Genomic DNA, 27,110 nt, shown 5'->3' on the forward strand with positions numbered 1-27,110 from the left:
GTGCTCTTTCCACGGAGCCACGCTGCTTCTCAAGCCCCATGTGGGACAGGGTCTGTGTCCAACCTGCTTAACTTGCTTGTATCTACCCCGACACTTAGAACAGTGCTTGGTATATAGTAAGAGCTTAACAAGTACTATGATTATTATTATTATTATTATTATGTAGGTGGAGATGGGGGGGCCCTTAGCATCTAGTGAGAGTTCCCTCAATTCAGGGGTTAGAGCTAAGAGGCTGAGCTTTTCTGGCTACTTGGGATGGTCCAACAGGGGAATTATCCTAATTTTCCCAGACGGGGCTGACTGGGCAATCTACTCCTCCAGAAAGCAACAGCCTCTATGGCCTTTCAGCCTCTGGATCTCGCTGGCCTCCACTTCTGTATATATGTATATATACCTGTATATATGTGTGTACGTATTTATTACCCTATTTATTTATTTATTTTTCTTGCACATATCTATTCTATTTTATTTTGTTAGTATGTTTGGTTTTGTTCTCTGTCTCCCCCTTTTAGACTGTGAGCCCACTGTTGGGTAGGGACCGTCTCTATATGTCGCCAACTTGTACTTCCCAAGTGCTTAGTACAGTGTTCTGCACACAGAAAGCACTCAATAAAAACGATTGATTGATTGATTGATTGATTCTGCTGAGAAGCAGTGTGGCTTAGTGGAACCAGCCCGGGTTTGGGAGTCAGAGGATGTGGGTTCTAATCCCGTCTCTGCCGCTTGTCTGCTGTGTGACCTCGTATCTACCCCAGCGCTTAGAATAGTGCCTGGAACATAGTAAGCACTTAAATACCATTATTATTATTATTCCGCTCCCCTGGAGTCATCTTCCCTGGGCTTCAACTCTGAAATCACCCAAACCCCCAGCCTCTGCCCCTGTCCCACCCAAAGGGAAAGATATTATTCCCACTGGATTCCTCCACTTAATAATAATAATAATTGTGGTACATGTTAAGCGCTCCCCCAGGGTTCTCTGACACACCGTCTCTGCCTTCCTTTCTATATCTGCCCCACCTCCTTCTCCTTCCCCTTCCCTCCTCCTCCTCCTCCCTCTTCCCACCAAGTTAAACCCCACCCATCCCGTCTGTTCAGTCGTACCTGGAGAATTTCCATTTCTCCTGAAATTAAGATAATAATAATCCAAGCCCTGGGGTCAGTATAGCACAACCAGATCACAGTCCTTATCCCCAGCCAAGAGGGAAGGAAAACAAGTTTCTGATCTTGATTTGGAAGATGAAGAAACTGAGGCACGGAGCAGTTAAGCAAGAACCTGAGTCGCTTGAGCCCCAATCCTGTGCTCTTCCCATTAGGTCCCGCTGCTTCTAAAATCGCTTTAAGAGATGAGAGATGTGTCAAAAGAGAGGCTCATGCTGCTTGCACTTGATTTTAGTAGGATGTCAGTGGTCAGAAGGATGGAGTGGGTAGCCAGTATTGTAAGTTGTTCTCTCTCTGGGACCACCTCTCTCTCTCTTTCCCCTCTTCTGTCTCTCATTCTCCCTCTCCTCCTCCTCTCACTCCCTATCTCTTCTGTTTCTCCCCCAGGGTTCTCTGACACAGTGTCTCTGCCTTCCTTTCTATATCTGCCCCACCTCCTTCTCCCTCCCCTTCCCTCCTCCTCCTCCCTGTATTCCTCCCACAACCTTCTCCTTCTCCACTCTGATCTCCCACTCCCCTCCTGCTCTTCCTCCCCCCTTTCCAGCCCTCCTCCTTCCCCTCCTCTTCTCCTCTTTCCTCTCCTTCCTTCCTCCTCCTCTCCCTTCTCCTTCTTCCCCCATCTCCCTCCTCTTTCCTCTCCCTCCTGTCCCTCCCCCTGGTCCCTGGAAGCTCAGAGATTGGCCCCAGTTTGCCCTGCTGATCCAAGAGAGGCACTGGACAGGTCATCAGCTCTCCCTCCTCCCTGGAAATCCCCTCTCGGATGCCCGGGTCCACTAGCCACACCAGGCCTGCGACGTCTCCTTTCCCACGAGGGAAAGACGAGGACGAGAAGTGGAAAGTTTTTCTTCCCAAGTCCTGCTCTGCACCCTGGGTCCCCGGCATCCCCCAGTGGGCTACCTTTTGGCCACCACGGAAGATTCCGGAGCCATGGACAGTAGCAGTCTCCGGCCACAGCTGGACGCAGCTGGATTCCTCCACATCTGGAAGCGCTTCGACACCGATGGTCAGTGTCCGGGTACGGTCAGGTCGGGACGTGGGGAGGGCATGGAAGGGGTCAGTCGCTCAATCCTATTTATCCAGACTTTACTGTGCGCAGAGCGCTGTACTAAGCGCTTGGGAGAGAGCACAACAGCACAATCAGCAGACACATTCATTCATTCATTCAATCGTATTTATTGAGCGCTTACTGTGTGCAGAGCACTGTACTAAGCGCTTGGGAAGAACAAGTTGGCAACATGCAGAGACGGTCCCTACCCAACAGTGGGCTCACAGTCTAGAAGTCCAGAGAAGCAGCATGGCTTAGCGGCAAGAGCCCGGGCTTGGGACTCAGAGGTCGTGGGTTCTAATCCCGGCTCCGCCGCTTGTCAGCTGTGTGACTTTGGTCAAGCCACTTCACTTCTCTGGGCCTCAGTTCCCTCATCTGGAAAATGGAGCTGAAGACTGTGAGCCCCACACGGGACAGCCTGATAACCTTGTATCAACCCCAACGCTTCAGACAGTGCTTTGTACATAGTAAGTGCATAACATATACCATAATTATTAGTAGTAGTATTTTTATTCCCTGCCCACACGGAGCTTGGGAGAGGGAAATGGAGCAGGGCCGTCGGGGGGAAGAGGAAGGATGGAGAAAGCGAAAAAGGTGTCAATGAACAGTCTTTGATTGATTGATTGATTGATTGATTGAGGGGGGCAGAGGAGGAAGGAGGAGGGGCGGGGTGGGGGGCATTCCAGTCCTCCTTCAACAGAAAGCTCAGAATCGGTTGTGCCCACTGTCAGGGCAGGGCTGTGAGGTGGATGGAGTCGCTTTAAAGTCACAGTACTGCACGGCGAGATAATAATTGTGGTGTTCGTTAAGGGCTCACTACGCGCCGAGTATTGTGTTAGGTCCTGGGCTAGCTGCAGGATAATAAGATTGGACACAATCATCATCAATTGTATTTATTGAGTGCTTACTATGTGCAGAGCACTGTACTAAGCGCTTAAAGCATTGTTCTAAGTGCTGGGGTAGATACAAGGTAAGTAGTTTGTCCCACGTGGGGCTCACAGTCTTAATCCCCATTTTACAGATGAGATAACTGAGGCACAGAGAAGTTAGGTGACATGCCCAAAGTCATACAGCTGACAAATAGTGGAGCTGGGATTAGAACCCATGACCTCTCACACACAATCCCTGACCCACATGAGGTTCACAGTCTAAGAGGGTGGGAGAACGGGTATTGAATCCCCATTTTGCAGATGAGGAAACTGAGGTACAAACTACTTAGGTGACTTGCCCCAAGTCGCGGAGCAGGCAATTGGCACCAGGACTAGAACCCAGGTCCTCTGACTCCCGGCACTCTGACCTTCCCACTAATCCTGGCTCCGCCACTTGTCAGCTGCGTGACTTTGGGCAAGTCACTCATCTTCACTGTGCCTCAGTTATCTCATCTGTAAAATGGGGATTAAGACTGTGAGCCCCACATGGGACAACCTGATTATCTTGTATCTTCCTCAGCGCTTAGAACAATGCTTGGCACATAGTAAGCGCTTAATAAATACCGTCATTATTATTAGTACCTTGTATCTACCCCAGTGTTTTGACAGTGCTTGGCACATAGCAAGCATTTAACAAATACCGTCAATATTATTATTACCTTGCATCTACTCCAGTGCTTGGAACAGTGCTTGGCACACAGTAAGCGCTCAACAAATACCATAATTTTATTATTATTATTATTATTATTATTTAATTTTATTAAATACCATAATTTTTATATTAATAATAATATTATTATTATTCTCACGATTTGGCATCACTAGCTGTACTTGCTGGCCTTATATTAAGGAACAATCACTCAATTCATCAGAATCATCAATTCATCAGGGGGAGGGCAACCTGGGGGCGTGGCTGGGCCGGCAGCAGGAGGAGGACAAGGAGAAGCAGCGTGGCTCAGTGGAAAGAGCCCGGGCTTTGGAGTCAGAGGTCATGGGTTCAAATCCTGACTCCGCCACTTGTCAGCTGGGTGACTTTGGGCAAGTCACTTCGCTTCTCTGGGCCTCGGTTCCCTCATCTGTAAAATGGGGATTAAGACTGCGAGCCCCCCGTGGGACAACCTGGTCGCCTTGTATCCCCCCCAGCACTTAGAACCGTGCTTTGCACATAGTAAGCGCTTAACAAATACCATCATTATTATTATTATTATTATTATTATTATTATTATCAGAAGGCAAATTATCTCCAGGAACTGAGCTAGCCTGTGGGGATTGGGGGTGGGAGACTGGAGAAAAGAGGAAAGAGTTTTCTGCTGGACCTCAGTCTCCCAAAACTCAATGATAAATCTAAACTTGACCTCAGCTGAGTAGCAAAGGGGGCTCCAAACCACCATAAATGATCTAGTCCACGCCGCCTGGTCCGAGAAAATTAACCTCCCTGCCCCTGTGTCTCTTATGTTTAGATAATGGTTACATAGAAGGCAAAGAACTTGATGCTTTCTTCCACCACCTGCTGAAGAAACTGTGCCCTACTGTAAGTACCTCGTGCCAGTCACTGCTCGGGCACTGCCAGCCGGGATCTGCCCAGCCCCGCTGTCTCCGGCTGTTTGTGTTTATCAATCCTGCCCATCGGACTTTCTTCCTTCCTTCCTCCCTCGGTGACATGTTTTCTGGGCTTTTTGATTTTCTCCTAGCAACGAAGTGGAGCTTAAGCAGGTTTCATATCGGGGCGGTAATGCCAGGAAATATTGTGGTTGTTGGCTCTGAGCCCAACATCTGTTGGCCGCTTCGAGGTCAAAACCGGGAGCGGTTAGCCCTGGTTTTGCCAGGCAACTTGTTTATCTCTGCAGATGGACATATGGCCGGAGGTTTAGCGGGAAGGCTAGCCTCGCCTGAAATTTGGCTTCTGAAGCGGCACCATTGATAGGTAAACTCAAGTGGGTTTTCGTCTGCATGGAGGAGACCTGTTTAGGTTTCCACTGCCTCCTCCAAGAAGTCTTCCCTGACTAACCCCTTCTTTCCTCTTCTCCTCCTTTCTGCCTCACCTTGACTTGCTTCCTTTGTTCTCCCCCCCTCCCAATCAATCAATCAATCGTATTTATGGAGTGCTTACTGTGTGCAGAGCACTGTACTAAGCACTTGGGAAGTACAAGTTGGCAACATATAGAGACGGTCCCTACCCAACAGTGGGAACCCTACAGCACTTATGTCCATATCTGCCATTTATTTATTTATGTTAATGTTCGTCTCCCTCTCGAGAGGGAGAACACTAGAACACTGTATTAAATCCCAAACACAACAACTGTTATCCAGCTACCCTGTCCTGGGGAAGGAGTGTGGCCTAATTCAGACAGCAAACAGGGGTTCTAATCCCAATTTGGCCAACCGCCTGTTGTGTGACCCTAGATAAGTCATTTCACCCCGTAAACTCCTTGTGGGCAGGGAATGTGTCTGTTTCTTGTTATATTGTACTCTCCCAAGTGCTTAGTACAGTGCTCTGCACACAGTAAGCGCTCAATAAATATGACTAACTGACCGACCCTCCCGGTGAGGCCCACCTTTAAGTGAGCTGACAGGGAGTTTCACTTCTCCAGGCTTCAGTTACCTCATCCCCATGCGAAGCAGCGTGGCTCAGTGGAAAGAGCTCGGGCATTGGAGTCCGAGGTCATGGGTTCGAATCCCAGCTCTGCCAATTGTCAGCTGGGTGACTTTGGGCAAGTCACTTCATTTCTCTGGGCCTCAGTTCCCTCATCTGTAAAATGGGGAGTAAGACTGTGAGCCCCCCATGGGCTAAGCCCAGTGCTTAGAACACTGCTTTGCACATAGTAAGTGCTTAATAAATGCTATTATTATTATTATTATTATTATTATTATTATTATTATTATTATTATGTGCTGATTCAAAGCAGCTGGGGTCACTATTATCACAGAAGCCAGAATCGCCTGGGCTGGAAGGAACTCAGACGCTTTAAGGGGCCCTGACCTTTGTGGCGGGAGGTCAGAGAACCACAGAACAATCAGTTCTGCACATTCCTGAGAGGGAGTGGAATGAGTCATGGGAAAGGCTCAATGAAAAAGAAAATTATTTTCTTTTGTTTCGTTTTGTTTTTTCTTTTGCCTGGTTTGAAGCGCAAACCGAAAAGTTAGCCACTCGGCACTTTTTACTCATCATCATCAATCGTATTTATTGAGCGCTTACTGTGTGCAGAGCACTGTACTAAGCGCTTGGGAAGTACAAGTTGGCAACATATAGAGAGAGTCCCTACTCAACAGTGGCAGTCTGATGCAAACCCAACCAAAATAAAGCACCGCTATATTGGGGCCGATAGCACTTCCCCTGCCCCTCCGAGATCATAAATTCAAATGAGACTAGATGGGCAATAATCAGCTGGCCAAATGTTTCTTGAAAGTTATAACCCTGATCGCTTTCGACAAATCTGTTTCAAACATTAGCACATAAAGTTGATACAAAAACATTTCAAAAGATCACACACATTTATTAGACTGTGAGCCCACTGTTGGGTAGGGACTGTCTCTATATGTTGCCAATTTGTACTTCCCAAGCGCTTAGTACAGTGCTCTGCACATAGTAAGCGCTCAATAAATATGATGGATGATGATTTCCGAATCTGATACAGCCAATGCTTGAAAAGATAGCCAGAACGTCTCGGTCACTAGCTACATTTTCTATCTGCATTTTAGTGAAATGCTCGAAAAAGACAAATGAAACTCGGGATAAGATGAATATGCGTGCCCATTAGATGTGCTTTTCTTTACAAGCCCAGCTTCGTCCTTCTCCAGTGTCCCCTTTTGGAGTTTTACCTGATCTTATTGCCAGTTTTCACGCGAATCCACTGGGGGATAGGCCGATTCTGCTTCTTGGCAAGGAATCGCTTGATCCCGAATGTCTTGTGGGACGACACGGCGAAGAAGCCGGCCGCACGCGGCCCGGCAAGCGATGGCCGGGTCATTACTCGGGTCATTTTCTAGCTTGGGGGGCCTCAGAGTGTTGACATGCTTCTTGGCTCCCGGTCATTCCACGTGGAAAGGGGTCACTATCCAGACCCTAACCCGACTCCCACAGTCGGGAAGAAGTAAGGGACTGAAGCACCCCTTTTTGCATCAGTCAGTTGAGAATTTACTCTGTGCACAGCAGCGTACTATAAGCACTTGGCAGAGTGCAATATATCAGACACATTCCCTGCCCGCAGTGAGCTTAGTTCTGTGGGGCTGGGAGGGGGGGATGAATAAAGGGAGTGGGAGAAACTCAGTCAGGGAAGGCCTCTTGGAGGAGGTGTGCCTTCGGTGAGGCTCTGAAGGGTGCGGGGGAAGTAATTTTCTGTCAGATATGAGGAGGAAGAACATTCCAGGCCAGAGCTGACGTGGACCGGAGATGGCAACGAGATAGACGAGATCTCACCTTCTAAGGTGGGAATACTGCCACGGTGGCTTTCCCCATCTCTCCTCCCCCTTTCATTCATTCAATCGTACTTATTGAGCGCTTACTGTGTGCAGAGCACTGTACTAAGCGCTTGGGAAGTACAAGTTGGCAACATAAACTCCCCCCCATCCCTCCCCCATCATCCTCCTTGGGCCCAGAGCATGTCAAAAGGGACAGCGATGACGGGAGTGTCCACTGGCCATGGTGTCCATCCCGATGCTTAAGGCCCAGTGTGGAATCAGAATCTGTCGTCCCTTAAGGGCCGAGTGAAATGGTCACCTAAGGAATGGCCCCTGTGCTGCTGAGCCACACTTTTTCTGTCTTCCAACCTCTCTTAAAGGCCCCAGCCAACATCCCGGGAGCTTGCTAGACTACAAGCTCACTGTAGGCAGGGACGGTGTCTGTTCATTCATTCATTCAGTCGTATTTATCGAGCGCTTACTGTGTGCAGAGCACTGTACTAAGCGCTTGGGAACATATAGAGACGGTCCCTACCCAACAACGGGCTCCCATCCATCCACCCATCTGTCCATCTACCCGTCCACTCAGCCATCCTCAAAGCTGCTTTCTGGCTTCTGGATAGTGGAAGCCAGCATGGCCTACTGGAAAGAACACAAAGGGAGTTAAGGAGACATAAATCCTAATCCCAGCTCTTCCACTGGCCTGCTGTGTGACCTTGGACAAGTCACATAACCTCTCTGGGCCCTCAGGGCCTGTTATCTCACCTGGAAAATGGAAATAAGATTCCTACGCTTCTTCCCTCTTTCTTAGACTTTAGCCCTGTGTGGGGCAGGGACTGTGTCTGATCTGAATATCTTGTACCTTCCCCAGTGCTTAGCACATGGTGAGCACTTAATGAATGTCGTAATTATGATGATTAAACCCACATCACTCTTGGTATTGTAGGATGAGGAAGCGGGAGAAAAGCTTCAGAAGATAAAAGACCAGTTCATGGCCACCTACGATGTGTCTGCTGATGGACGTTTGGAAATTCAAGAAGTACCTTGAATATTATTATTATTATATCTGCCTCATTCATACTTTGGCTGGTTCTGTGAATAAAGGGAAGCACCCGGAGTTCCTTCATGGGAGAGAGGGGGTGCCATCCCTTTCCCTGAATCCCTCACATTTCCAAGTATCTGCTTCCCCCCTGGGGGTAAAAAAAATACTTTTTCCAGAACATTTTAAACAACCGGGTTGGACAGTTGTAGGTCCTCACGTGCCCGTAGGCAGGGGGATGTCCCAGATAACCTCATGAGTTCCCAGAACCCTGTGATTCTAAGGAATTGTGACCTGGGTTGGGGGGGTCAACCCCTTTTCCACTCGTCGCATTGAGTGGGAAAAGATGCTGAAGGTGAGGCTTAGATTTTTCATGTTTCAGCGAATCTTATCCCAATTTCTAGGGCCTGTTTTGGGGCTTTTTCTCCATTTGGGTTCCTCCCAAAGGACTCTGGAGTAGGTAATGTCCCTTAAGTTCCCCAGAAGTCTACTCGCTTGCCCTTTTCCATCTCTCTTCCGCCAGCATCCGTTTCCCCGCCGCCCGGACAGAGGCTGAACCAAATAGGAGCAGTTCCCCCCGGGAAGGGAGGTGGGGCAAGAACTGTCCCACTGTCTCCCGTTCTCCGCCTCCCTCGCCTCCACGCTGAGATTCCCACCTGTGCCAATCCCAGCTGCGGCAACCCTTGCCACTCTCCCCCTCCCCACCCTGACCTTCCCGCCCCACCCCACAACTTCCTCCCCTCCCTTTTCAAGAACCAGCCTTCTTGAAACAGCAAAATTCAACAGAACTTAAATTTTATTTTGCCCGTTAAAAAAGTAAAACCCAAATGGTGAGGGGTAACCCCCCGCCCCCAGAAAATCCATCCATTCCCTGGCTCTAGGGCTCGAGAGTCAAACGCACTTTAGGTGTCTGTGTTCCCTCCAGCTTGCCAACATGGTTCTGCCAGAAGATGAGAACTTCCTCCTGCTCTTTCGCCGGGAAACACCCCTGGACAACAGCGTGGAGTTCATGCAGGTTGGGTTTTCCCCCTCCCACCCTGGCCCCGGCGCCCAAACCCCCGTCGTCTCGGTACTAAGCGCTCCCGACCTCAGGAGGACGCACCCTGGATGGTTTGCACCCAGGTTCTAGTAGCTGCTCTGCCCCGGCCTACTGTGTGGCATTGGGCCAGCCGCTTAACCTCTCTGAGTCTGTTTCCTTAACTGCAAATGGGGTTTGGAGAAAGAGAGGGGCTGGAATGCCGGGATCTCAGGGGTTCGGGTTTATCCCAGTGATTCCTGAGTGTCAAAGGGTGTCAACCATCTGAATTCTTTTGCCAGGGCAGTGGGGAGGACTCGTGGCAAGACAGGAATGGTGGGAGAAAGAGGTGCCACAGGCCAGAAGGTCACCACGGGGCAGAGGGGTGCCACGGGTGGGCATTCGTTCATTCATTCAATCGTATTTATTGAGCGCTTACTGTGTGCAGAGCACTGAACTAAGCGCTTGGGAAGTCCAAGTCGGCAACATCTAGAGACGGTCCCTACCCAACAGCGGGCTCACAGTCTAGAAGGGGGAGACAGACAACAAAACGTGTTAACAAAATAAAATAAATAGAATATGTAAATATGTGCAAGTAAAATAAATAGAGTAATAAATCTGTACAAACATATATACAGGTGCTGTGGGGAGAGGAAGGAGGGGGCTCAGCCTGGGGAGGCCTCCTGGAGGAGGTGAGCTCTCAGTAGGGCTTTGAAGGGAGGGAGAAATTGGGAGTCAGAAGATCATGCGTCCTAATCTGCTGTGTGGCCTTAGACAAGTCACTTCACTCCTCTGCGCCTCGGTTACCTCATCTGGAAAACGGGGATTAGGACTGTGAGCTCTATGCGGGGCAGGGACTGTGTCCAACCCGATTTGCTTTGGTGGCCCGGCGCTTAGTACAGTAAGCGCTTAGCAAATACCGTAATTATTATTATTCCTGTGTTTCAGATTTGGCGTAAATATGATGCCGACAGCAGTGGATTTATCTCGGCCACTGAGCTCCGGGTGAGTTTTGGAGGTGTGTCCCCTGCCCCCACGTGCTGCTGGCGGGGTCCGTGTGCGGGAAAGGAAATGTGCCTCCTCTACGTTTGTACTTCCCAAAAGCTTAGTACGGTGCATCACATCCAGTGGTTGCTCGATAAACACCACCACTGGGTTCTAGTTCCATCTCTGCTGAGTGACCTCAGAAAGTCATTTCACCTCTCTGGGCCTCCGTTTCCTCGTCTATAAAATGGGGGTGATGATGATGATGATAATAATAGTAATAACAATAATAATAATGGTTATCATTGTTGCTATAATGGCATTTGTTAAGTGCTTACTGTGTGTTGTAAGTGGCGGGGTAGATACAAGTTAATCAGGTTGGATACTTTCTCCGTCCCTCATGGGGCTCGTCATCTAAATAGAAGGGAGAACAGGGCCAACTTGTACTTCCCAAGCGCTTAGTCCAGTGCTCTGCACACAGTAAGTGCTCAATAAATGCGATTGAATGAATGAATGAATGAATGAATGAATTGAATCCCCTTTTTGCTGATGAAGAAGCTGAGGCACAGAGAAGTTAAGTGACTTCTTCTCACCTTCACTGTATTCATTCATTCAGTCAGTCAGTCAGTCGTATTTATTGAGCGGTTACTGTGTGCAGAGCTCTGTACTAAGCGCTTGGGAAGTACAAGTTGGCAACATAGAGAGACGGTCCCTACCCAACAGTGGGCTCACAGTCTAAGCGCTTAACAAATACCATCATTATCTACCGTCTTCTAGACTGTGAACCCACTGTTGGGTAGGGACCGTCTCTCTATGTTGCCAACTTGTACTTCCTAAGTGCTTAGTACAGTGCTCTGCACACAGTAAACGCTCAATAAATACAATTGATTGATGGATTGATTGATTATTATGATTACTAATCTAGAGGAGCTTCCAAACAAAATGGGGAAACGGACGTGGGATGAATTCCTGGCGGGAGGAAAAGGGGAGGAGAGAGATGGTCTTCCTCGTGACTGATGGTCTTTGTTGGGGTGGCAGGACTTCCTGCGCGATCTCCTCCTGCAGCACAAGAAGGCCATTTCAGCGGCCAAGCTGGACAACTACACGGACACGATGGTAAGCGACGCTCCTGGACCCTAGAGAGAGGGCTGGTCCCCGGGAGAGGTGGGCAGACACATCCAGGGTGGGCCCTGCTAACCCAACGCCGGGGCATTCCTCTTTCAATCAATCAATCAATCGTATTTATTGAGCACTTACTGTGTGCAGAGCACTGTACTAAGCGCTTGGGAAGTCCAAGCTGGCAACATATAGAGACAGTCCCTACCCAACAGTGGGCTCACGGTTTCCCCACCACAGGCCAAGTGATTGACCTGGCCCCTCTCTCTGCCCTTGAAGTCCTGAGGAAGGGGCTTGGTGATCGCCGTTGATCTCCCCGGGGCCGGCCCATCCCAGGAATAATAATAATAATGGCATTTATTAAGCGCTTACTATGTGCAAAGCACTGTTCTAAGCGCTGGGGAGGTTACAAGGCGATCAGGTTGTCCCAAGTGGGGCTCGCAGTCTTCATCCCCATTTTACAGATGAGGGAACTGAGGCCCAGAGAAGTGAAGTGACTTGCCCAAAGTCACACAGCTGACAATTGGCGAAGCTGGGACTTGAACTCATGACCTCTGACTCCAAAGCCCGGGCTCTTTCCACTGAGCCACGCTGCTTCTCTAATAATAATGGTATTTATTAAGCGCTTACTATGTGCAAAGCACTGTTCTAAGCGCTGGGGAGGTTACAAGGTGATCAGGTTGTCCCAAGTGGGGCTCGCAATCTTCATCCCCATTTTACAGATGAGGGAACTGAGGCACAGAGAAGTTAATCAATCCATCAATCATATTTATTGAGGGCTTACTGTGTGCAGAGCACTGTACTAAGCGCTTGGGAAGTACAAGTTGGCAACATATAGAGACGGTCCCTACCCAACAGTGGGCTCGCAGTCTAGAAGTTAAGCGACTTGCCCAAAATAACGCAGCTGACAAGTGGCGGAGAAGCGGGAAGGGATGGGGCAGACTATCCTCTCTGGTCGAGAGGAGCTGACGCTGGTCTGGAATGCGAACGAGTGGATGAGACATTTAACTGGGTGACAATAATAATAATAATAATGATAATAATAATAGTAATAATAATAATAATAATGGCATTTATTAAGCGTTTACTATGTGCAAGGCACTGTTCTAAGAGCTGGGGAGGTTACAAGGTCATCAGGTTGTCCCAAGTGGGGCTCACAGTCTTCATGCCCATTTTACAGATGAGGTAACTGAGGCACAGAGAAGTTAAACGACTTGCCCAAAGTCATGCAGCTGACAAGTGGCAGAGAATCAATCAATCAATCATATTTATTGAGCGCTTACTGTGTGCAGAGCACTGTACTAAGCGCTGGGACGGGGCAGACTATCCTCTCTGGTTGAGAGGAGCTGACGCTGGTCTGGAATGCGAACAAAGGGATGGGACATTTAACTGGGTGACAATATTAATAATAATAATAATAATAATAATAATAATGGCATTTATTAAGCACTTACTATGTGCAAGGCACTGTTCTAAGCGCTGGGGAGGTTACAAGGTGATCAGGTTGTCCCACAGGGGGCTCACAGTCTTCAGCCCCATTTCACAGATGAGGTAACTGAGGCCCAGAGAAGTGAGGTGACTTGCCCAAAGTCACACAGCTGACAAGTGGCAGAGCCAGGAGGATTCAAACCCATGACCTCTGACTCCAAAGTCCGTGCTCTTTCCACTGAGCCGCATTGCTTCTCTAAGAAGAGAAGAGATAATGAGATTTAGTGCACCCGGATCCCGTGGCTTAGCAGAGCCCGGGCTTGGGAGTCAGAGGACGTGGGTTCTAATCCCGCCTCCGCCACTCATCTGCTGTGTGACCCTGGGCAAGCCACTTCTGTTCTCTGCGCCTCAGTTCCCTCATCTGTAAAATGGGGATGAAGACTGTGAGCCCCACGTGGGACAACCTGCTTACCTTGTATCTACCCCAGAGCTTCGAACAGTGCTTGGCACATAGTAAGCGCTTAACAAATACCATAATTATCGGAGAAGCAGCATGGCTCAGCGGAAAGAGCCTGGGCTTTGGAGTCAGAGGTCAAGGGTTCAAATCCCGGCTCTGCCACTTGTCAGTTGTGTGACTTTGGGCAAGTCACTTCACTTCTCTGCGCCTCAGTTCCCTCATCTGGAAAATGGGGTTGAAGACTGTGAGCCCCCCCGTGGGACAACCTCATCACCTTGTCACCTTCCCAGTGCTTAGAACAGTGCTTTGCACATAGTAAGCGCTTAATAAATGCTATTATTATTATTAATTATCCTTATTGCTATTACAAGGGACACAGGAAATGATGAGGCTGAGCAAGGTCACCCCTCAGCAGAAGAGGGAAGTACCACCTTGTACTTCCCAAGCGCTTAGTCCAGTGCTCTGCCCGCAGTAAGCGCTCAATAAATACGACTGAATGAATGAATGAAAATGAATGACAGGGAAAATTCTCCTCTTAGCATCCTCCTGCAGCCCCGGGGAGGTTGACTGAACGCCCCTTGGGCGTCTCTCTGGGTCACAGGCTGTTGGCAAGGCCCCCCAGGTGGCTCACGGGTTAACAGGGATGGGAAAGACTCCACTTGGAGTTAGGTCAGGAAGCTACAAAGAGGCTATTGTGCTGCTCTGTGGAAAGGTAAACACAAAGGAGGAAGAGCAGTCATTACTGCGTGTGGGCGTCCAAAACAGGGGCATCCATTGGCATGCTGGAATGCCCGGAGGGGATCCAAGTTCTCAACAGCCAGTAGGGCTGGAGGGAAGACTCCAGGAGCCTTCAGTGTGGAGCTGGGCCCCCAAATCAATGGTATTTATTGAGCTCTTACTCGCTACAAAACACTGTACTAAGCACTAGAAGAGTTCAATAGATTAAGTAGACATTAATTCATTCATTCATTCGTGTTTATTGAGCGCTTACTGAGCGCAGAGTACTGGACTAAGCGCTGGGGAAGTACAAGTTGGTAACATATAGAGACGGTCCCTACCCAACAGTGGGCTCACAGTCTAGAAGGGGGAGAGACATTCATTCATTCATTCAATCGTATTTATTGAGCGCTTACTGAGTGCAGAGCACTGGACTAAGCGCTGGGGAAGTACAAGTTGGTAACATATAGAGACGGTCCCTACCCAACAGTGGGCTCACAGTCTAAAAGGGGGAGAGACATTCATTCAATTGTATTTATTGAGCACTTACTGAGTGCAGAGCACTGGACTAAGCACCTGGGAAGTACGAGTTGGTAACATATAGAGACGGTCCCTACCCAACAGTGGGCTCACAGTCTAGAAGGGGGCGAGGCATTCATTCATTCAGTCAGTCGCATTTATTGAGCACTTACTGAGCGCAGAGCACTGGACTAAGCGCTTGGGAAGTAGAAGTTGGTAATGTATAGAGACGGGCCCTACCCAATAGCGGGCTCACAGTCTAGAAATGATACCAGCTTCAAGTCAATCAATCAATCAATCATATTTGTTGAGCACTTACTGTGTGCAGAGCACTGTACTAAGCACTTGGGAAGTACAAGTCAAGTACAAGTCAATCAGCCAGCCGTATTTACTGAGCACTTACTTTGCGCAGAGCACTGTACTAAGTGCTCGGGAGAGTGCAATTCAACATTAAACAGCACAGTAGCCTAGTGAATAGCGTCTTGGCCCGGGAGTCCAAAGGACCTGGGTTCTAATTCCGGCTCTGCCACTTGTCTGCTGTGTGATTTCACCACACGCCTCTATGCCTCGGTTCCTTCATCTGTAAAATGGGGACTAAGAATGTGAGCCCCACGTGGGACAGGGACTGTGTCCAACCCAGTTTCCTCATAGCCACCCCAGGGCTTAGTACAGTGCCTGGCACCTAGTAAGTGCTTAATATATACCACAATTATTGAAGCAGCGTGGTTTAGCGGCAAGAATCCTTCTAGACTGTGAGCCCGCTGTTGGGTAGGGACCGTCTCTATATGTTGCAAACTTGGACTTCCCAAGCACTTAGTACAGTGCTCTGCACACAGTAAGCGCTCAATAAATACGATTGATTGATTGATTGATAGTAAGCACTTAACAAATACCATCATTAATTTAATTTTCATATATTCCTGCCCACAACTTCAAGAAATGTAGCATCAATGTCTGCTTCCACCTCACCACGCAGGGGTTGACAATTTAAGGGTAAGGGACTCTAAGCTCCTTGAGGCCAGGCTTCAGGAACGTCAGGGACCTTGTATTATAAATACTCAAGTGTTTAGCGCACGGTAGAAGCTCAATGAATACCGTTGACTGATGGATGGACAACGGGTATTTAATCCCCATTTTACAGATGAGGATGTTGCCAACTTGTACTTCCCAAGTGCTTAGTGCAGTGCTCTGCACACAGTAAGCGCTCAATAAATACGATCGAATGAATGAAGGAATGAAACTGAGGCAATTAGAAGTGAAATGACTTGTTCAAGCCTGCTTAAGCAGGCCAGCGTAGGGGCTGGGATTAGAACCCAGGTCGCCTGCCTCCCAAGCTCGTGCTCTTTCCACTGGGCCACACTGCTTTTCAATTTAATTGTGTTCCTTGCCAACGGCCTCGCCTGAGGCGTGAGAAGGCCGAGGCGAAGAGAGAGGGTCTGAACGAACTTGAAATCCCCTTTCTCGAGTGGACAAACCGACCCGCTGTGAAACACGTCTCCCTCGATGGATGCGGAAGGAGGAGAGCTGCACCGCGGAGGGAGGGAATGAGCATTCCCCTTCATCCCAAGAGCTGAGAGTGTGTGGCAGGTTCTGTTCCCATTTCACAGAGGAGGAAACCGAGGCAGGGAAGGTAACCGCGCAAGGCGTCGAGGTTGGACTCGAAACTGTAACCCAAGACTCGGATGTCGGAGGGGAGTTTCCAAACCTTCCCCCTGCCCGGAGCTCCGGTGGTGGATTCTGAGTTTGTGTCTGCCTTCCCCGTTTCACAATCGGGCTGGCGATGGGCACTCAGTCTCTTTTCTCGGGGTCCGCGGTGCTTTTTTGCACCGCTTTTTGGCTCTCAGATTGAATCCATTTGTGCCCTCCCGTGGGCCTGAAGCCTCTCGTGCTTACTTTCCCTGACTCCAGGCTTTTGGCGTGGAGCAACTGTGCCCAGCAGCCGGACCCCAGTACCACCGGGTCGGCCCTCGGAAGGCAGCCCCTCACTCGTTCCCCAAAGGCCTGGGTGCAGCAGGGGGCAGGGGATGGCGGGGCGACTTCTCTTGGAAAGAGAAGTATATGTTGCCAATTTGCACTTCCCAAGCGCTTAGTACAGTGCTCTGCACATAGTAAGCACTCAATAAATACGACTGATTGATTGATTGATTGATTGGAAAGGCCCCGGCCGAGGCTTCTCCACCCTCCAGGCCTCGCTCCCCCGCCTCCCGGAAACGTCCCTCTCATAGTTGGGCCCCAACAGAGCTTCCAGAAGAGAGGGAGCAACAGTGTGTTCAGTCCCAGTGCCATGGAAGAAGCCGCAACAGGCCGGAGGTGAAGGGAAGGTCTCCCTCGTCGACGGGGCTGAGCCGAAAGCCATCGATTTTACGCCGGGCGCGGAGATCTGGACTCCGAGGGTGGCTGGATTCGGGGGGAGGCCTCAACGTCTATCACAGCGCTGCTCCGCTTCTTTTCCCCTCCAGATGAAGATCTTTGACAAGAACGAAGATGGCCGGCTGGATCTCAATGACTTGGCCAGGTCGGTAGCCCAAAACCAGTCACCGGGGCCGGGAGTCCAGCCCTCTCCCTCCCCCACTCCCACCTGTCATCATCAATCGTATTTATTGAGCGCTTACTATGTGCAGAGCACTGCACTAAGCGCTTGGGAAGTACAAATTGGCAACACATAGAGACAGTCCCTACCCAACAGTGGGCTCCCCACTGCCTCATGGCTAGAATCCCCCCGACCCCCGTCAACCCCGGAACAATAGCATCTTCATCCCTGTGGTACCCGGGACCCTCCACTCCGGCTTCTGGGACTCCTCAACAGCGATGCCAAGGCAGCCGGTAGAGAGGATTCTGCGTAGGCGGCTGGAAGTAGCATCCCGTGACTCGGACGGGACTTGCAAGAGTGGAGCTAAGCGCTCAATAAATACGATTGAATGAACGAATGAACGGACCTCCAGCCCACATTAGTAGCCATTAATGCTGTCACTATATTTGATTTTTTTTCTTTTGCATAGAAAGCAAAACAACCTTGTTTCTGGAGATTCCTTAATGACAGCCCTTGTCTTGGACAACTAATTCTTTCCATTTTTTCTTTCTTTGGGTTGAGCCTCGAGAGCCTGGGTCAAGGGGAGGGGGATCTCCAGGACATTACCTGTATATATGTATATATGTTTGTACATATTTATTACTCTATTTATTTTACTTGTACATATCTATTCTATTTTGTTAGTATGTTTGGTTTTGTTCTCTGTCTCCCCCTTTTAGACTGTGAGCCCACTGTTGGGTAGGGACTGTATATGTTGCCAACTTGTACTTCCCAAGCACTTAGTACAGTGCTCTGCACATGGTAAGCACTCAATAAATACGATTGATTGATTGATTGATTACTGGGCATTTGCCGGGCGAGGCAAACTAATGAGATTGCCGTTTGGGCTTCTCCCATCTAGGATTCTGGCTCTTCAGGAAAACTTCCTGCTCCAATTTCAGATGGACGTAAGTCGCCAAGTTTCTCTCCCCGCTTATCTGCCTTGTTGCTGGACCTGCCGGGGTTGGGAAGGAACGGGATGGTGGGGGGGATGGGAAAGGGGAGACTGGTTTGGGATTCTGCCTTTTATATAAGGCCTTCTCCAGGGAAACCCACAGGGGTTCTTTCCAAGTCTGTCCAAAGTACCGGCTGCTGATCGCCTGGGATTTCCATGGGCAAGTCCATTAATCAGGAGTGTTTACCCACAGGACACAGCAGCAAAGCAGGGTCAATCTGAGTGTGTCCACAGTGTGGTATTAATAATAATAATTATTATTATTATGGAACTTGTTAAACACTCACTATGTGCCAAGGACTCATTCATTCATTCATTCATTCATTCAATCGTATTTATTAAGCACTTACTGTGTGCACAGCACTGTACTAAGCGCTTGGGAAGTACAAGTTGGCAACTCTTCTAAGCGTTGGGGTAGATACAAGGTAATCAGACTGTCCCACAAAGATTCACCCTGTTAATCTCCATTTTACAGATGAAGTAACTGAGTCACAGAAAAGTTAAGCGACTTACCCAAGGTCAAACAGCAGATGTGGTGATGGAGCTGGGATTAGAACCCAGGTCCTTCTGACTCTCAGGCTCATGGAGAAGCAGCGTGGATTAGTGGAAAGAGCCCGGGCTTGGGAATCAGAGGAATCAGATATTTATTACTCTATTTATTTATTTATTTATTTATTTATTTATTTATTTATTTTACTTGTACATTTCTATCCTATTTATTTTATTTTGTTGGTATGTTTGGTTCTGTTCTCTGTCTCCCCCTTTTAGACTGTGAGCCCACTGTTGGGTAGGGACTGTCTCTATGTGTTGCCAATTTGTACTTCCCAAGCACTTAGTACAGTGCTCTGCACATAGTAAGCGCTCAATAAATATGATTGATTGATTGATTGATTGATTGTGGGTTCTAAACCCGCTCCGCCACTTACCAGGTGTGTGACTTTGGGCAAGTTACTCCATTCATTCATTCATTCATTCAATCGTATTTATTGAGCGCTTACTGTGTGCAGAGCACTGTACAAAGCGCTTGGGAAATACAAGGACTCCACTTCTCTGTGCCGCAGTCACCTCGTCTCTCAAATGAGGATTAAGACTGTAAACCCCACGTGGGACAACCTGATTACCTTGTACCTACTCCAGCGCTTAGAACAATGCTTGGCACATAGTAAACGCTTAACAAATAGCACTATTATTATTATTAGTCCCTGTCCCACGTGGTGCTCACAATCTTAATCGTCATTTTACAGATGAGGTAACTGAGGCACAGAGAAGTTAAGTGATTTGCCCAAGATCACACAGCAGATAAGTGGCAGAGCTGGGATCGGAATTCAGTTCCTCCTGACTTCAAGGCCTGTGCTCTATCCATTAGGCTACACTGCTTCTCTGTAGTTCTTTCTCTATAGCATTTACTAGGGCCTACTTTGTGCTGTGTACCTCTTTATAGCAGCGTGGCTCAGTGGAAAGAGCCCGGGCTTGGGAGTCAGAGGTCGTGGGTTCTAATCTCGGCTCTGCCACGTGTCTGCTGTGTGACCTTGGGCAAGTCAGTTAACTTCTCTGAGCCTCCGTTCCCTCATCTGTAAAATGGGGATTAAGACCGTGAGCCCCACATGGGACAACCTGATCACCTCGTATCTCCCCAGCGCTTAGAACGGTGCTTCGCACATAGTAAGCACTTAACAAATGCCATTATTATTCATCATCATCAATCGTATTTATTGAGCGCCAACTATGTGCAGAGCACTGTACTAAGCGCTTGGGAAGTACAAATTGGCAACATATAGAGACAGTCCCTACCCAACAGTGGGCTCACAGTCTAAAAGATTTATTATTGTTATTTACTGAGCACCTGCTGCGTATAGAGCACTGAGTTGTGGTTTTTGCCACTATTACCCATTTTTCCACCTGCAGGCCTGTACCACAGAAGAGCGCAAGAGAGACTTTGAGAAAATCTTTGCCCACTATGACGTCGTAAGTGTTTTGCCATTTAGGTTTCGGTCTAGTCCTGGGCCTTCGTCTGGCTGATGGCACAGCTTTGTCTGGGAGTCGAGAGGTCTGTTTTTAATCAGTCAATCGTATTTATTGTGCGCTTTACTGTGGGCATCCACAGGAGAGAGGGGCCTAGTCCACACTATGTGCCAAGCACCGGGCTAAGAGAGGGGGTAGAAATAAAGGAATCAGGCTGGGCACGATCTCTGCCCCTCACGGGACTCCCATCTAAAGGGTAGGGAGAACAGATATCATCCAAATGCCAGCGCTCTGCACACAGTAAGCACTCCATAAATAATAATGACATTCATATGATTGATTGATTGATTAAGCACTTACTATGTGCAAAGCACTGTTCTAAGTGCTGGGGAGGTTACAAGGTGATCAGGTTGTCCCTCGGGGGGCTCACAGTCTTAATCCCCATTTTACAGATGAGGGAACTGAGGCACAGAGAAGTTAAGTGATTTGTCCAAAGTCACACTGCTGACAGGTGGCGCAGCCAGGATCTGAACCCATGAACTCTGACTCAATCAATCAATCAATCGTATTTATTGAGCGCTTACTGTGTGCAGAGCACCGTACTAAGCGCTTGGGAAGTACAAGTTGGCAACATGCAGAGACGGTCCCTACCCAACAGTGGGCTCACAGTCTAGAAGGCAGAGCCCGGGCTCTTGAATGAACGAATCCCCATTGTACAGATTTGAAAACTGAAGCCCAGCGACATAAAGTGACTTGTCTGAGGTCACCCAGAGGGCCACTGGAAGAGTGGGGATTAGAACCAAGGTCCTGTGACCCACCATCACTAGACCGCACTGCCCCCCAACTTCATTTTACTTATTTAAAGAAAGTTAGGCACAATGGGAGGAGAAAAGAATAAGGATCAGCTGGCCACGGGCCAAATGCATTTATCATCAACCAACCAAAATGGTGCCTGAGGAAACGGCGCCTGGTCACGATGGCACAGCCAATCTGCCTTGTTCCTCTCCCGCCGACACGGCCCTTCGGCTCCAGGGACAAACAGGTCACAGCAACGGTGGAGGGGCCGGGGAGTGGGATGGGGCAAGTCAAAATGGAAGAGTCAGGAGCAACCCAGAAACCAAGACGGGCCATTTGGGGTGACTTCTTCCTAGGGGGGTCACCGCTGTGAGACATCGGTCGGAGGCTAGTGATATGGCAACGTAATTTGTGAGTCGTGCGGAGGGTGGCCAGACCAGGAGGTAGTGAGCTTTGGCCCGGAGGAGAATGGGTGAGGCAGGATGACTGAGGCTGAGGAAGACCCTGGGGAGGGTTGGGGTCCCTAGAGGGGTTGAAAGGGAGGGGAGTGCTGGAGAGATTCAGAGGGTGTGCGGGCGTCAGGAATCGGGGGACTCACCACGGGAGAGGCAGGAGGCACGGCGGTCCCTCCTCCGGGAGAAGTGGAGAGTGGCCATTCCCAATCCCGTTGGGTGTGCGGGGCGGATGAGCGGATGGGAGAGTCAGGAATTTCCGAGCCGGTTCAGGTGAGCTGAGATCCCTCCCCTCCAGGCCCCTAATGCCCTTTCGCTCTCAGCCTCTGGTTCTGAAAACCAAACCAGAGCAAATATGGGCCCCCCTGCCCTCAACTGCCTAGCAGCACCGGAGACCGGAGTGAGAGAGAATTTTTCGAGGGGCTGTGGATGGGAAATAAAGTCCATCCAGCCGTCCCATGGCTATGCTCAAAATGCCCGGCCTCACGGCCCTGGAGACAGGGCTGACAGCCAGGCTCCGTGGCCCGCTTCCCGCCACCCACTTGGTCCCAGGAATTGGGGGGTGCTGGAAGCGGCGGTGTGGGTGAGGGCCCCGGGTCCGTCAGCCGGACTAGGAGAGGGTCCCCGTCGGCCTCCTGCAACCCGAAGCTGTTGTGTCTTTCAGAGCCAAACCGGGGCACTGGAGGGACCGGAGGTGGATGGCTTTGTCAAGGATATGATGGAGCTCGTCAAGGTAGGGTTGCAAGTATTAAATCCCCATTTTGCAGATGCGGAAACTGAGGAACAGAGAAGTTTAGTGACTCGGCCAAGGACCCACAGCAGACAAGTCAGGAGACCCAGACTCCCTGGGTTAGGCTCTTTCCATTAGGCCACATTCCTTCCTTCCTAAAGTAGCTCCCGTCAGCCCCAGCCTGAGAACTGCTTTGGTGTGAGACTATCTCTCCGCCTCCTTTTCCTTGGGTCTCATTGAGGTTTCTGGTCTTGAGAAAACTCCCCTCTCTTCCTGATACTGCCACCGTTGACTCAGAAGCCATCCCTTCTAGACTGTGAGCCCACTGTTGGGTAGGGACTGTCTCTATATGTTGCCAACTTGGACTTCCCAAGCGCTTAGTCCAGTGCTCTGCACACAGTAAGCGCTCAATAAATACGACTGAATGAATGAATCCAAAGAGTTGGCCTACCCTTCCTCTTCAGCTCAGCCACTCTGACTTCCAAACCCCATCCACTCCTCTTTCCTGTTTCTGGGCCTCCAGGCCCAAGACTTTTCCCGGGTCACAAAGCCTCCCAAAAGGTCCCCGTTGGGGGAGAGTCCAGCCTCCCCAAAGCAAACCCTTTAATTTGCTAACTCAACTTTCACAAAGCGACACATTAAAAGTTCTTCTCCCTCTTTTGTTTTCCAAACGGCAATCTCCCCAGAAATCTCCCTGGAAATCCCCCCCAGGGGAAACTGTTCCCAGCCACCTGGCCAGACAGAATCCTTAACCCCCGTGAGTCCAATCCCCTGCTCCTTGTGCTGGGCATCCTTTTTGCTCAGGCTGATTCATTCATTCATTCAATTGTATTTATTGAGCGCTTACTGTGTGCAGAGTACTGTACTAAGCGCTTGGGAATTACAGGTCGGCAACATCTAGAGATGGTCCCTACCCAACAGTGGGCTCACAGTCTAGAAGGGGGAGACGGACAACAAAACACATTAACAAAATAAAATAAATATGTACAAGTAAAATAGAGTAATAAATATGTACCATTCATTCTTTCATTCAATCGTATTGAGCGCTTACTGCATGCAGAGCACTGGACTAAGCGCTTGGGAAGTCCAAATTGGCAACATCTGAGGACAGCCTCTTGTAAAGCCTTCTGGGAAATTCCTGGGAACAGAATTTTCCCTCCTGGAAGGATACGCAGGAGCCTTTGCAGGAAATAGTCTGTACCCTCACGCCCCTGGATCTGCCCCAGCCTATTTCCAGCCTATTTCCCAGCCTATTCTTCTAGACTGTGAGCCCACTGTTGGGTAGGGACCGTCTCTATATGTTGCCAGCTTGTTCTTCCCAAGCGCCTAGTACAGTGCTCTGCACACAGTAAGCACTCAATAAATACGATTGATTGATTGATTGATTTCCGAAGGGTCCAGTTTCTTAAGGGCCTTCATCAATCAGTCCATCAGTGGAATTTATTAAGCAACTAAGGAGAGCAAGACTAAGCACTTGTGGGGGCCATTGTGTAATGTAAGCAAAACAAGTTCCCTGCCCTCGGAGAGTATGCAATATAATGGCAGAGACGATTATTACTATTGTTGTTGTTGTTATGGTTATCATTCTGTCTATTAAATGCTTCCCCATACCAAGTGCTGGAGTAGATACAGATTAATCAGGCCCATTCATTCATTCAATCGTATTTATTGAGCGCTTACTGTGTGCAGAGCACTGTACTAAGCGCTTGGGAAGTACAAGTTGGCAACATATAGAGACGGTCCCTTCCCAACAGTGGGCTCACAGTCTAGAAGGGGGAGACAGATGACAGAACAAAACATATTAACAAAATAAAATAAATAGATAAATAACATGCACAAGTAAAATAAATGGAGTAATAAATATGTACAAATATATGTACATATATACAGGTGCTGTGGGGAGGGGAAGGAGGTAAGACTTGGGGATGGGGAAGGGGAAGAGGAGGAGAGGCCCAACATGGGGCCCTCAGCCTAAGTAGGAGGGAGAACAAGCGTGGACTCCCCATTTTACAGATGAGGAAACTGAAGCCCAGAGAAGTTACTTGCCCAGCAGGCAAGTGTCAGAGCCAGGATCAGAACCCGGGTCCTCGGACTCCCAGCCCCGTGCTTTTTCCACTAGACCACACTACTTCTCTTCCCCTCCTCCGCTGGGACCCAGATCCTGCCATAGTTCAGAGGTTTGAGAACACCGTGGATAATAATAATAATAATAATAACGGCATTTGTTAAGTGCTTACTATGTGCAAAGCACTGTTCTAAGCACTGCGGGTGATACGACGTGATCAGCTTGTCCCATGTAGGGCTCACAGTCAATCCCCATTTTACAGATGAGGTCACCGAGGCTCAGAGAAGTTAAGTGACTTGCCCGAGGTCACACAGCGGACATGTGGCGGAGCCAGGATTCGAACCCATGAAAAGTTTCCCTAATCGTGTCTCTTCTGTCCCTCTCAGCCCAGCATTAGTGGCGTGGACCTGGATAAGTTTCGGGAGATTCTGCTGCGCCACTGCGACGTCAACAGAGACGGGAAGATCCAAAAGACGGAACTGGCTCTCTGCCTGGGGTTAAAAGTCACCCCTTAGGCACCGGCGTCTGGGTAGCAGGAGGGTATCCGTGGTGGCGACGGCTTCTGTGTTGGCGATGATGTGGGCGTGGGTATGAACGTCGGTGCTGGTGTTGGCGTGGACGCCCGTTTGGACCGGAGAGCTTTATCATTCCTGTGCGCTCCTGCCCGTAGAAACATGTCCGCTAAGCCTAGCTAGCGGTTGAGCTTCCCGGTGAATGTGCTTTGGCAAAGGAGGGGTACGGGCAGGGGCCGGATCTGCCCAATCTCCTGCTTCCTCAGAACCCCCCACCACCACCTCCCTGCCCTCTCCGACCCTGGGGAGGCCAATACAGCACCTAGGCGGGTGGCAGGCTCAAAGCTGGTCCGGAGGAGAGCTCCTAGTCCAGTCGGACCCTCCTTCTGCTGTCTCCGAGGGGGTTCCTGACCCCCCAGGTGTCCCCTCCAGGTGGTACCAATGCCCAGGTGGTTCTGACAGTGTCCCCATCCAGTGCAATCTGTCTTATTAAGTGTGTGTACAAATAGGATGCTCGTTGGTGTCAAAATAAACCTTCAAATTGGAACAGAGAGAGTTGTGTTTCCTGGGGTTGGGTCCTCGGGGTGTGGGAGGTGATGGCAGGGCGCGGGGAAGGGTTGGTTGGTGGGGAATCTTGGCCACTGGTCCCGCGGGCCACACTACAGGGTCGGCCGGGCCCTGGGGCATTCCCTCCACCCGGGTGGCACTGGCGGAGCACACTGGGACCCCAGTGGGGTCCTGGCTCTTGGAAAGGAATTTTGAGAAGGGAAAGATCCAGGGAAGAGGAAGTTAAAGAGGGAAAAGGGGAGAGACGGGTGTACGGCTTCATCTAACATGGCAAGATCTGATTGCACCAAACATCCTTTCCCATCTAGTTTGAACACAGACGGGTTGGGGGTTGGAGCTCCTTTCTGCCTCTGTCCCTCCCTCCCAAGCCTCATTTGGCCTTCAGATTCCTTCCAAGCCGAAGGGACAGGGGCTCCCTGGGGTGACTGGCTCCCAGTGAGCGGGGAAATTGTCATTGTTGATATTCATTCATTCATTCATTCAATCATATTTATTGAGCGCTGACTGTGTGCAGAGCACTGTACCAAGCGCTTGGGAAGTCCAAGTTGGCAACATCTAGAGACGGTCCCTACCTAACAGCGGGCTCACAGTCTAGAAGGGGGAGACAATAAAACAAAACATATAAACCAAATAAAATAAATGGAATAAATATGTACAAGTAAAAAAGAGTAATAAATACATACAAACATATATACATATTCATTCATTCAATTGCATTTATTGAGTGATTACTGTGTGCAGAGCACTGGACTAAGCGCTTGGGAAGTCCAAGTTGGCAACATCTAGAGACGGTCCCTACCCAACAGCGGGCTCACAGTCTAGAAGGGGGAGACAGACAACAAAACAAAACATATAAACCAAATAAAATAAATGGAATAAATATGTACAAGTAAAATAGAGTAATAAATACATACAAACATATATACATATTCATTCAATCGCATTTATTGAGTGCTTACAGTGTGCAGAGCACTGGACTAAGCGCTTGGGAAGTCCAAGTTGGCAACATATAGAGACGGTCCCTACCCAACAGCGGGCTCAGAGCCTAGAAGGGGGAGACAGACAACAAAGCAAAACATATTAACAAAATAAAATAAATAGAATAAATATGTATAAATAAATAGAGTAATAAATACGTACAAACACATATACAGGTGCTGTGGGGAGGGGAAGGAGGTAAGGTGGGGGGAGGGGGGAAGAGAAGTGACTTGCCCAGGGTCACACAGCAGACAAGTGGTGGGGTCAGGATTAGAACTCATGACCTTCTGATTCTTAGGCCCAGCCTCTAGCTGCTACACCAAGCTGCTTCGTATTACCCGCACTACTACGACTATTTCTGGGACTTTGGGGTTTTCTCCTGGAATGCCCTCCCTCCCCACATCCGCCAAGCTAGCTCTCTTCCTCCCTTCAAGGCCCTACTGAGAGCTCACCTCCTCCAGGAGGCCTTCCCACCCTGAGCCCCCCTCTTTCCTCTCCCCCTCAATCAATCAATCAATCAATCAATCAATCGTATTTATTGAGCGCTTACCGTGTGCAGAGCACTGTACTAAGCGCTTGGGAAGTCCAAGTTGGCAACATATAGAGACGGTCCCTACCCGACAGTGGGCTCACAGTCTAGAAGGGGGAGACAGAGAACGAAACCAAACATATTAACAAAATAAAATAAATAGAATAGACATGTACAAGTAAAAAGAGTAA

General features: G+C 49.3%; 1 protein-coding gene and 1 pseudogene across 2 annotated transcripts; one reads left to right on the forward strand and one right to left on the reverse strand.

Annotated features, from left to right (window-relative positions):
* Nucleotides 1-1,762: 1,762 nt before the first annotated feature.
* On the forward strand, nt 1,763-25,396 carry SCGN (secretagogin, EF-hand calcium binding protein). Of its 2 annotated transcripts, none has more exons than XM_038771584.1 (11): nt 1,763-2,173; nt 4,593-4,663; nt 8,477-8,569; nt 9,495-9,584; nt 10,533-10,589; nt 11,607-11,684; nt 17,265-17,320; nt 18,237-18,282; nt 20,235-20,294; nt 22,203-22,271; nt 24,720-25,396. In XM_038771584.1, the coding sequence occupies exons 1-11, from the start codon at nt 2,086-2,088 to the stop codon at nt 24,846-24,848; spliced, it is 837 nt and encodes a 278-aa protein (XP_038627512.1). In that variant the 5' UTR covers nt 1,763-2,085; the 3' UTR covers nt 24,849-25,396. The 2 variants fall into 2 exon arrangements, with proteins under 2 accessions (XP_038627512.1, XP_038627513.1); XM_038771585.1 differs by having other exon boundaries at nt 1,765-2,161.
* Nucleotides 6,903-7,100, reverse strand: LOC119949581 (annotated as a pseudogene).
* Nucleotides 25,397-27,110: the final 1,714 nt, after the last annotated feature.

This window comes from Tachyglossus aculeatus, chromosome X2 (genome assembly GCF_015852505.1).
Source record: "Tachyglossus aculeatus isolate mTacAcu1 chromosome X2, mTacAcu1.pri, whole genome shotgun sequence".
NCBI classification, from domain to species: Eukaryota; Metazoa; Chordata; class Mammalia; order Monotremata; family Tachyglossidae; genus Tachyglossus; species Tachyglossus aculeatus.